Source organism: Doryrhamphus excisus, chromosome 13 (genome assembly GCF_030265055.1).
Source record: "Doryrhamphus excisus isolate RoL2022-K1 chromosome 13, RoL_Dexc_1.0, whole genome shotgun sequence".
Taxonomy (NCBI): domain Eukaryota; kingdom Metazoa; phylum Chordata; class Actinopteri; order Syngnathiformes; family Syngnathidae; genus Doryrhamphus; species Doryrhamphus excisus.
In genome coordinates this window covers 17,963,626-17,976,219 of record NC_080478.1, presented here as the reverse complement: position 1 = coordinate 17,976,219, position 12,594 = coordinate 17,963,626, and the positions used below count along the sequence as shown (strand labels likewise).

Below are 12,594 nucleotides of genomic sequence, written 5' to 3'. Positions count from 1 at the left end.
TAGGGAGGATAACTATTAACAGTTATTTAACCTTTAACATGAACATTAATCAAACGTAATGATTTTTTTCTGGGTACATGATACCATACAGCATCCATATCAAACTTGCGTGGGCCGCACTAACATTAAACTTTCATATCAAGGCGGGGGCCTCAAACTAGTGTCCTGCGGGCCACATTTGGCCCGCGGGTCGCGTGTTTATATACGTTTATATACTGCGTGTTTGTATACGTGGCTGGTGATACGTGGCTAGTACTGCAAAAAAGGTCAGTAAGGATAATTCATAATGCCGCCTACAGAGAACATACTAACTCCTTATTTCTAAAACCACAAATACTTCAACTTGCTGATATAGTTCATCTTCAAACAGCTAAAATAATGCATAAGGCTAAAAATAACCAATTAGCTAAAAATGTCATCCAATACTTCTCTACAAGAGGAGAAATATGATCTCAGGGAAGAACTCCATTTGAAACACTTCTATGCTAGGACTACGTTAAAAAGCCATAGCATTTCAGTATGTGGAATCAAACTATGGAATGGATTGAGTGCATTTGAATGCATCACATAATCAGTTCACAGTTCCACATGTCCAAAAGGAGTAGGAAGAAGTAAAGCTTATTAAATCCTACCCCTCCATCTGGTACTTTTTACAATCAGTAACTGTTACATTTGTTCACTTCCTGCTTTCCATAATACAGTTTAAGGTGTTGATTTTTTTTAATAATGCACCTCGTACAATATAATGCACATATATAGTGATATATATATAGCACATCATGACTTATTAAATCAAGCTTATTAAATCCTACCCCTCCATCTGGTACTTTTACAATCAGTAACGGTTAATTATTTAAAAAAAATTTTTTTTTTTTTTTTATTATTTTATTTTTTTTAATGGTTTAATTTCATTTGAACATGCATCAGATTACAATTGAATGCATCACATAATCAGTTCACAGTTCCACATGTCCAAAAGGAGTAGGAAGAAGCAAAGCTTATTAAATCCCACCCCTCCATCTGGTATTTGTTCACTTCCTGCTTTCTTAATATAGTTTAAGGTGTTTTTTCTTTTTTTAATAATGCACTTCATACCGAAGTACGAGGTTATATGACCATAAAATAACATAACATAATGGGTACCATAGTAACTGTCAATATAGTGATAGTGAAGTATTGGATGACATTTTTAGGTAATTGGTTATTTTTAGCCTTATGCATTATTTTAGCTGTTTGAAGATGAACTATATCAGCAAGTTGAAGTATTTGTGATTTTAGAAATAAGGAGTTAGTATGTTCTCTGTAGGCGCCATTATGAATTATCCTTACTGTCCTTTTTTGCAGTACATTGAGCGAGTGAAGATTGCTTTTATAGTTATTAGCCCAAGTAAGATGTGGTAGAACCAGAGAGCAATAAACAGTGTGGAGATAAACCACATGTAAGCGCAGGAATTAGTAGGCAAATGTTAGCAAACATTCGCACTCCACTTTGATAGTTATTACCGTAAACAGACACTGTTTTCATGTCAGTTCCTGGAATGAAATACTTGGATTTCTTCCTAAAGATTTAAGCTTCCTAGGTATTTTGCGTTTAATCCATGCCTCAGCACACGACCCAACACTGCAATTGTCCTGTTTATGCAAGGGATTAATATTTAATCATAGTTGCAGCATGAGGAAGACAAACACTCGGGGAACGCCGACAGTCTTTTCCAAGCTAAAATGAGGGAGCACATATCAATGGAAGGAATGGCCGCTTTGTGCCTAATCCTTTATGGGGGTCTATGCCCTCTTTTAAACAATCCCGATATTCCGAAAATGATTCATGGATCTAATTACAGAATAAAAGTGGATCTCAATGCATTTCCATGTTTGGAGTTCACTTTGAAAATACGGCAAATGCTTCTGCCGTACGGGAGAATGCTGTTGTTTCTAGGAAACAAGCTGTAAATAGCAACAGGAGAGCCTGGCGTTGCACCTAAACAGCAGCGCACACACAAATACCATGCTCCATGTAACATAGTCAGTCCTGTATGCCCGTCTTGTCAACAACACTTCCAAGCATAGAGACAGAAAACTGGCTTGCAAGGGAAGTAAGAATGGAACATGTTGCTTTATAGATGAGGTGCCTATGATAAGTGCATGTTGTTGGTGGATGCCTCAAGGCCGAATTCAAGGCTCTCGGCTGCAGTAAACATGACAGCTTCTTCCTGGACGGAGGGGTTGCGTTCAAAGACACTATGTCTTAAGTTGAATGCACATATTTTGAATGTAGACTTGTACTCGCACGACCTTTAGGACTCTTCTTTTGTGTTCTATTGGCGGTATGCAAACTATTTTAGGTGAGTCTGCTAATGTTTTGAGATAATCTAGTCTAGAATTGATGATATCTTTCAAGGTGTCACGTATTAGACTTTGGATTAGAGCCTTTGAATGTTCAGGTACTACTTTATTTAAAGAAAGCGATGGTAATAGCCAACAATGTCCTTTTCAAAGAATTCCATCATGAAGTCCTGTAAACCTTTTCCCTCGGCTCCACTCGGTCTGACGCCAGCATGTTGTGTTTAGACAGAACCAGATTGACCCTCCACCTCCAAAGTCCTCCAAAACAAACGTGTTATCTTTCAATTGAAAGCACTATTTAATATAAAGTAATGGTAATGGTTTAATTTCATTTGAACATGCATCAGATTACAATTGAATGCATCACATAATCAGTTCACAGTTCCACATGTCCAAAAGGAGTAGGAAGAAGCAAAGCTTATTAAATCCTACCCCTCCATCTGGTACTTTTACAATCAGTAACTGTTACATTTGTTCACTTCCTGCTTTCCATAATACAGTTTAAGGTGTGTTTTTTTTTTTTAATAATGCACCTTGTACAATATAATGCACATATATAGTGATATATATATAGCACATCATGACTTATTAAATCAAGCTTATTAAATCCTACCCCTCCATCTGGTACTTTTACAGTCAGTAACGGTTAATTATTTTTTAAAAAATAGTTTTTATTTTTTTTAATTATTTTAATTTTTTTAATGGTTTTATTTCATTTGAACATGCATCAGATTACAATTGAATGCATCACATAATCAGTTCACAGTTCCACATGTCCAAAAGGAGTAGGAAGAAGCAAAGCTTATTAAATCCTACCCCTCCATCTGGTACTTTTACAATCAGTAACTGTTACATTTGTTCACTTCCTGCCTTTCTAATATAATTTAAGTTTGTTTTTTTTTATTGAAAAAAATGTTTTTAATTGTTTAGAATTATTTTATTTTTTTTGTTTTTAATTTGTTTTAATTATTTTAATTTTTTTGCATCAGATTACAATTGAATGCATCAAGAAGCAAAGCTTATTAAATCCTACCCCTCCATCTGGTACTTTTACAATCAGTAACTGTTGCATTTGTTCACTTCCTGCTTTCAATAATACATTTTAAGGTTTTTTTTTTGGTTTGGTTTTTTTTTTTAATAATGCACCTCATACCGAAGTACAAGGTGTATGACCATCCAATGACATAATGGGTACCATAGTACGTGTCAATATAGTGATATATACATATATATATATATATATAGCACATCATGACTGGTTCAAGACTCTTCATCCTTGTATTTAGCAAACATCAACTGCTTGTATTGTTTCTTGAATTGGCTCATCGTTGTGCATTGTTTGAGGTCCTTACTCAATCCATTCCATAGTTTGATTCCACATACTGAAATGCTATGGCTAGCATAACGTAGTCCTAGCATAGAAGTGTTTCAAATGTACTTCTTCCCTGAGATGATATTTCTCCTCTCTAAAGTAAAGAGTAAAATCATTTCATTGTTGCTTTGGATGCTTTTTGTTTGCCATGACTGAAAGTCAACTCAGCGGTGTAGCAAGGAAAAGATAAAACATGGCTACCGTCATCCTGGTACAATAACACAAGTATGACAAGACGGATGTGAGATGAGTGATCGGTGACCTTGCAGGCTTCCCGCCTGTCGAGGCAACACAGGAAGAGACTGAAGTGGGCTTTAATTTCATATACTGTATTAACCGTCTCGGCCTTATGGACTAAAGGATTTGTTTACGGCCTTCTGTAGTGTTTGGAGAACTAGTCTTTGTTCCAACTTTTGTGGGGCTCAGCCACAACCCAACGCTGGGATGTGATGTTGGCCTGACCTCAGCAAAAGTAGGGGGGGGGGAGTACCCCCTCCCCCCTCGACACTGCAGCGGAGGCCCACATTGGACCGTATCGCCCCACGCAATAGGATTTTTCATCTAAATTTAGAGAGTGAAATTCTGAATTTCAGCATGTCGGCCACACATTATTAGAGCCCTCTAGACCGGCAATAACACCCCTATAGTCACCTTTATACTCATATTAGCCAATATTGTAGATATAATAAGAGACTTGCGATCTTGTGTGTTGTGATAAATGACAACAGGAGGACAGGAAGCTGGGATAGGCTCCAGCACCCCCCCCCCATGTGACCCTTGGGAGGATAAGCGGTAGAAAATGAATGAATTGCTTCCAGACCTGGCTGTAATATGTGAATTCCCGCCTGTTTGCAACCTTCTAAATAAAGTTTTTAACATTATTAGAGCCCTCTAGACCGGCAATAACACCCCTATAGTCACCTTTACACTCATATCAGACAATATTGTAGATATAATAAGAGAGTTGTGCTTTTGTGTGTTGTGATAAATGACAACAGGAAGCTGGGATAGGCTCCAGCACCCCCCATGTGACCCTCGTGAGGATAAGCGGTAAAAAATGAATGAATTGCTTCCAGACCTGGCTGTAATATGTGAATTTCCGCCTGTTTATAACCTTCTAAATACAGTTTTTAACATTATTAGAGCCCTCTAGACCGGCAATAGCACCCCTATAGTCACCTTTATACTCATATTAGCCAATATTGTAGATATAATAAGAAACTTGTGCTCTTGTGTGTTGTGATAAATGACAACAGGAAGACAGGAAGCTGGGATAGGCTCCAGCACCCCCCCCATGTGACCCTCGTGAAGATAAGCGGTAGAAAATGAATGAATTGCTTCCAGACCTGGCTGTAATATGTGAATTTCCGCCTGTTTACAACCTTCTAAATACAGTTTTTAACATTATTAGAGCCCTCTAGACCGGCAATAACACCCCTATAGTCACCTTTATACTCATATTAGCCAATATTGTAGATATAATAAGAGACTTGTGATCTTGTGTGTTGTGATAAATGACAACAGGAAGACAGGAAGCTGGGATAGGCTCCAGCACCCCCCCCATGTGACCCTCGTGAGGATAAGCGGTAGAAAATGAATGAATTGCTTCCAGACCTGGCTGTAATATGTGAATTACTGCCTGTTTACAACCTTCTAAATACAGTTTTTAACATTATTAGAGCCCTCTAGACTGACAATAGCACCCCTATAGTCACCTTTACACTCATATTAGCCAATATTGTAGATATAATAAGAGACTTGTGCTCATGTGTGTTGTGATAAATGACAACAGGAAGACAGGAAGCTGGGATAGGCTCCAGCATACCCGAAACCTTAGTGAGGATAAGCGGCTTAGAAAATGGATGGATGGATGGATGGCAATGCTGAATTTAGAAATCATTGACCTTACCGCTATTATTTCCAATATTGGTTATGGTGGTGTAATATACTTGTTAATTCATAAAATTAGGTGTGGTCTTTTCCACTTTCTCATGCACTCTAGATTATTTATTTGAATATCAAGCTTTTTCTAGCTTCCAGTGAACACATTTGATTGTTTTTTTGTGGTTTAGGTAAATAAATTTAGCATTGACTGTACTTTATGTTGATGTTATGGCAATTAATTTTGTATTTTCATACATTTTGGGTCCAATTTGACTGAAAAAATGTGCTAAACAAACAAAATGTGGATGGGTGGAGTGAAGTGAGTTCCAGTCTATGGAAATGAAAGAAGCCACTGTACAAATGTGACTCACAGACTGCATATTTTATGCGGTCTGGGTTCGGTTTCATCACAATTTAGGTCATGTAGAGTTTACACCTGTTACGGCTTTGTTAGACATCCATCACATGGCGAGTTAAGTCATGTGTCCGCCGGACTCCTGCTTGCTACTTCCTCTATGTCACAACTTCCTGTGTGTGTGAATGATCGCATATCACCGTCCAGTAATCTTAATCATGTGAATTTAAAATGACGGCATGAAGATGATTCAAAAGTACAGTATATGCATGTATTGTCAAATAAATGGATCTATCTGCTGTCATGGCGGGCGTGCAGAGGAACACGGAATCTAACACGCCTTTATTACATGTCACGTCATATACAGTATGTATCACCAACTCATAAACGCCTCTCTACTTTCGTTCTTTTATGTTTACATTGTACATTTTCAGTGATAGGAGGAGTAGATACTGACACACAAGCCTGCAGCGCCCTCTTGTGGCTGTCAGTGTAAAAAACATGTATAAATCGCTCCGGAGTATAAGTAGCAGGACAAGCCAAACCATGGAAGTATTCATTCATTCATTCATTTTCTTCCGCTTATCCTCACGAGGGTCGTGGGGGTGCTGGAGCCTATCCCAGCTGTCTTTGGGCAAAAGGCGTGGTACACCCTGGACTGGTCGCCAGCCAATCACAGGGCACATATACAGTGAAGAAAATAAGTATTTGAACACCCTGCTATTTTGCTATTTCTCCCACTTAGAAATCATGGAGGGGTCTGAAATTTTCATCGTAGGTGCATGTCCACTGTGAGAGAGATAAACTAAAAAGAAAAATCCAGAAATCACAATGCATGATTTTTTAACAATTTATTTGTGTGATACAGCTGCAAATAAGTATTTGAACACCTGTGTATCATCTAGAATTCTGACCCTGAAAGACCTGTTAGTCTGCCCATTAGAAGTCCACCTGCACTCCATGTATCATCCTGAATCAGATGCACCTGTTTGAGGTTGTTAGCTGCATAAAGACACCTGTCCACCCCATACAATCAGTAAGACTTTAACTTGTAACATGGCGAAGACCAAAGAGCTGTCCAAAGACACCAGAGACAAAATTGTACACCTCCACAAGGCTGGAAAGGGCTACGGAGCAATTACCAAGCAGCTTGGTGAAAAAAGGTCCACTGTTGGAGCTATCATTAGAAAATGGAAGAAGCTAAACATGACGGTCAATCTCAATCGGAGTGGAGCCCCATGCAAGATATCACCTCGTGGGGTCTCAATGATTCTAAGAAAGGTGAGGAATCAGCCCAGAACTACACGACAGGACTTGGTCAATGACCTGAAAAGAGCTGGGACCACCGTTTCCAAGGTTACTGTAGGTAATACACTAAGACGTCATGATGTGAAATCATGCATGGCACGAAAGGTTCCCCTGCTTAAACCAGCACATGTCAAGGCCCGTCTTAAGTTTGCATATGACCATTTGGATGATACAGAGGAGTCATGGGAGAAAGTTTTATGGTCAGATGAGACCAAAATAGAACTTTTTGGTCATAATTCCAATAAGCGTGTTTGGAGGAAGAAGAATGAAGAGTACAATCCGAAGAACACCATCCCTACTGTGAAGCATGGGGGTGGTAGCATCATGCTTTGGGGGTGTTTTTCTGCACATGGGACAGGACGAGTGCACTGCATTAAAGAGAGGATGACTGGGGCCGTGTATTGTGAGATTTTGGGGAACAACCTCCTTCCCTCTGTCAGAGCATTGAAGATGGGTCGTGGCTGGGTCTTCCAACACGACAACGACCCGAAGCACACAGCCAGGAAAACCAAGGAGTGGCTCCGTAAGAAGCATATCAAGGTTCTAGCATGGCCCAGCCAGTCTCCAGACCTGAACCCAATCGAAAATCTTTGGAGGGAGCTCAAACTCCGTGTTTCTCAGCGACAGCCCAGAAACCTGACTGATCTAGAGAAGATCTGTGTGGAGGAGTGGGCCAAGATCCCTCCTGCAGTGTGTGCAAACCTGGTGAAAAACTACAGGAAACGTTTGACCTCTGTAATAGCAAACAAAGGCTACTGTACCAAATATTAACATTCATTTTCTCAGGTGTTCAAATACTTATTAGCAGCTGTATCACACAAATAAATTGTTAAAAAATCATGCATTGTGATTTCTGGATTTTTCTTTTTAGTTTATCTCTCTCACAGTGGACATGCACCTACGATGAAAATTTCAGACCCCTCCATGATTTCTAAGTGGGAGAAATAGCAAAATAGCAGGGTGTTCAAATACTTATTTTCTTCACTGTAGACAAACAACCATTCACACTCACATTCATACCTATGGACAATTTGGAGTCGCTAATTAACTTAGCATGTTTTTGGAATGTGGGAGGAAACCAGAGTACCCGGAGAAAACCCACTCAAAACTCCACACAGAGATGGCCGAATGTGGAATTGAACCCTGGTCTCCTAGCTGTGAGGTCTGCACGCTAACCACTCGACCACCTTCTTATGTCTCTGGTATTACACGGGAGCCAGGCAACGACATTTTGTTGGCAATTTCACTGCTGTGTTATTGCACAATGACAATAAAGGAAGTCAAACAACCATTCACACTCACATTCATACCTATGGACAATTTGGAGTCGCTAATTAACATTAGCATGTTTTTGGAATGTGGGAGGAAACCGGAGTACCCGGAGAAAACCCACACAAAACTCCACACAGAGATGGCCGAGGGTGTAATTGAACGCGGGTCTCCTAGCTGTGAGGCCTTCATGCTAACCACTCTTCCACCGTGCAGTCACCATGGAAGTATTCATTCATTCATTCATTTTCTACCGCTTTTTCCTCATGAGGGTCGCGGGGGTGCTGGAGCCTATCCCAGCTGTCTTTGTGCGAGAGGCGGGGTACACCCTGGACTGGTGGCCAGCCAATCACAGGGCACATATAGACAAACAACCATTCACACTCACATTCATACCTATGGACAATTTGGAGTCGCTAATTAACCTAGCATGTTTTTGGAATGTGGGAGGAAACCGGAGTAACCCACACAAAACTCCACGCAGAGATGGCCGAGGGTGGAATTGAACGCGGGTCTCTTAGCTGTGAGGCCTTCATGCTAACCACTCGTCCACCATGCAGTCTCCATGGAAGTGGAAGTGACTTATAAAATATAATAGAAAATAAGTCAATTGTGTGCTGATATATCTGTTGATGGTACCATAATAAAATGTTTTGAAAATGTATATTAAGAGATTAATTAATTAATGATTAATCTGATTAACCCCTCACCCCATGTAAAGAACCAGGCTCCACTTACATTATGCTTTTAATAGCTCACAGTGTTTTTCTTTGCTTTATTCCTTGTCGTTGGCGTAGATGAGAGGATTCGATCTCCTCCCTTCATGGTACTCAACTCCGAGTGCAGCCCGGATGTACTGGAGCAGATCAGGAAACACGGACTCACATTCCCATTCAGTAAGTCTTTTTTTTTTTTTTTTTACAAAATAAAACACACTACTCCAGTACCGTTGTTGTTGTCATGATTTGACATATTTCCCCGCCTTGCCTTCTTTCTCAGTTTGCAAAACTCGTGTGGCTCACGGAACCAACTCCCACGAGGTAGGAGGTCACAGAGCACCACCCTGTTTGCACCAACACTGGATTGTCTCTTAACTCCTTTGCAAACAGCCACACTAGATAAGATCAGAAGTACGGACAAAGGTGCCTTGTCAACACGGCTGACAGGAAGTATGTTTGTGGGACTTTGTGTGTATGTGTGAGTACCGGTGTTGGGGGGGTCCTGGTCCCCGAACTCATCCAGGCACGCCCTTATGGACCCGTACTTGGTCAGAACCTTCCCCGGAGTCCAACGTATCTTCTTAGATTAACAGTATATTTTCCAATGGCTACAATAAAAGGCCCACTACAAAATGTGCCAAAATCAGCACAGGACAAAGACATGGAGGTGGGCTGCCTAGTCAAGCCCCGATTGATGAATCCATTGATTTCACAGAAAGTCTCAATACATTTTGTACATGTAATGGTAATGGTAATGGTTTAATTTCATTTGAACATGCATCAAATTACAATTGAATGCATCACATAATCAGTTCACAGTTCCACATGTCCAAAAGGAGTAGGAAGAAGCAAAGCTTATTAAATCCTACCCCTCCATCTGGTACTTTTACAATCAGTAACTGTTACATTTGTTCACTTCCTGCTTTCCTAATATAATTTAATTGTATTTAATTGTATTTTTTTTAATTTAAAAAAAAATAGTTTTTAATTTTTTAAATTTTTAAATTTTTTTAATGTTTTTATTTAATTTGAACATGCATCAGATAACAATTGAATGCATCACTTAATCAGTTCACAGTTCCACATGTCCAAAAGGAGTAGGAAGAAGCAAAGCTTATTAAATCCTACCCCTCCATCTGGTACTTTTACAATCAGTAACTGTTACATTTGTTCACTTCCTGCTTTCCTAATACATTTTTTTAATTATTTAATTATTTATTTGTATTTATTTTATAATTTTTTATTTTATTTTATAAATTTTATTTTATTTATTTATTTGTTTATTTATATTTTATTTATTTATTGTCACATACCGAAATACGAGGTGATATGACCATCCAATGACATAAGGTGTACCATAGTAAGTGTCAATATAGTGATATATATATATATACATAGCACATAATTATCGGAAATCAGTTGCATCTTTGTGACCTCCTGCCCCCCCCCCCCTCCCCAGATGGCCATTATCTTCAGCGAGGAGGACCTAAAGGACGTCAAGCCTCCCTGTGTCATCCAGAGCTTCATCAACCACAACGCTGTGCTCTACAAGGTGTTTGTGGTGGGTGACTCCTACACGGTGGTGGAGAGGCCGTCCCTCAAGAACTTCCCCGCCGGACCTGCAGGTAAGCGAGACGGTCCAACTCCAAACGATGCCAATAAAAGCGCTCGTGAAACGTCTTTACAGTCTCTGGGATTGGACCTACTCGTCCTTTTTTAAGGCTCGTAAGAGCAATTGACTTTTGTTCAACATGTTGAAAGTAACCCAGAGGCATATAAACACTGTGGATGGCGTCCGCCCTCAACCCCACACCCCCCCACCCCTGCCGCCCCATTCCATTCCATGCAAACAGTGCAGAGAGGACACTTTGGTGCCCCCCGGGTCTGGAATGTTCTGTTTGGTCCGATAGATCTCATAGCACATGGAGCAGCAGTACAGTACGCCTCATATGATGCCGGAATCGAACATTTGCTATTTGGACGCTATGCTAATGCTAATGCTAGTTTCTAACAGATTCTAAAGATCACCTGGACACCAAATGGTTTATGTTTCTGCCAGTCATGTGACCTTCTGTGTCACGGTGTCAGTGACTTCACTGTACTCCGAGCTTCCATATTTGTCCACCAGATGGTGCCACTTTTTCCCATTCAAAGCATGCAGCAACTTTTTTTTCAGGAATTCCACACTACTAAATTGTCAAATGTGTGTGTGTGTGTATGTGTGTGTGTGTGTGTGTGTATTCATGTGGGATAATAGTGTGTAAGTTCTACAAAAAACACAGTGAATTTGAGATGCTGACATTAAGTAAAGTTAGTGTTATACTGTGGGTAGTCTCTTCAATGATGGCGCTTTGTCGCCACCTAGTGTGACTAAAACATATTGCATTCAATTTATTTTTTTTTATTCTTCCCTTTTCAGACAGGAAAGCCATTTTCTTCAACAGCCACAACGTTTCCAAGCCGGAGTCATCCTCTGACTTGACTTCGGTGTGTATGACTTTAACTTGACTTGACCGCTGACAATCATGGCTGATTTCTTTTTTTATTGGAAAAGTTGCACAAAATGTATAATAAACTTTGTAGAGAGGTGGTCGAGCATTCTAGCGGAGAAGTTTCGCTTATTTGCTTATTTGCGTTCCTAGAATAATGAAATACATGCATTTGTTGCTTATGCTTTGTTAGCATGTTAGCATGTATTGGTGTGTAGTATCTTTTATTTATTTTTAACACATTTGCAATATAACACAACACACACCTAACTTAATTTTTGCACATTTTTTTCCCTTTTCTGTGCATTCTAATGAAATAAAACAAGCTAGTTTGAGCTAGCTAACAATGGCTGTCATGGGATCGACTTTTCGACGCTAAAGCCCGAACACACACACACACACACACACAAAATAACAGTATTAACAATATTAACCAAGCTATGGCAGCTAACACGAAGAACTATTTTTATTCGGCGGAGTTACCTAGCTTTAGCACGACGCCTCGCTAGCCGTTAATGTTGTCATCACTCAATAAGACTCATTTGATGTCAGCATTTTTTTATTTATTATGTATATATTTATTATTATTATTTATTATTATTTTTTATTTATTTATTATTATTTATTATTATTATTACTCATTTGATGTCAGCATTTTTTTATTTATTATTTATATATTTATTATTTATTATTATTACTATTATTTATTATTATTACTATTACTATTTATTATTACTATCATTTATTATGTATTATTAATATTATTTTTTATTATTATTTATTAATATTTATTATTATTTATTATATTATTTTTGTGCTGGAAGACACAGCCATCGCGATGAGAGCGGACATTTA

General features: G+C 39.1%; 1 protein-coding gene across 1 annotated transcript in view; it reads left to right on the top strand.

Moving 5' to 3' along the window:
- The window catches only part of itpk1b (inositol-tetrakisphosphate 1-kinase b), a 47,306-nt gene that overhangs the window by 31,413 nt on the left and 3,299 nt on the right, over window positions 1-12,594 (top strand). Inside the window, exons 6-9 of the mRNA XM_058090804.1 lie at window positions 9,329-9,427; window positions 9,531-9,571; window positions 10,710-10,875; window positions 11,670-11,737. Of these exons, the coding sequence (XP_057946787.1) occupies window positions 9,329-9,427; window positions 9,531-9,571; window positions 10,710-10,875; window positions 11,670-11,737 (374 nt within the window). The remainder of the gene's footprint in view (window positions 1-9,328; window positions 9,428-9,530; window positions 9,572-10,709; window positions 10,876-11,669; window positions 11,738-12,594) is intronic.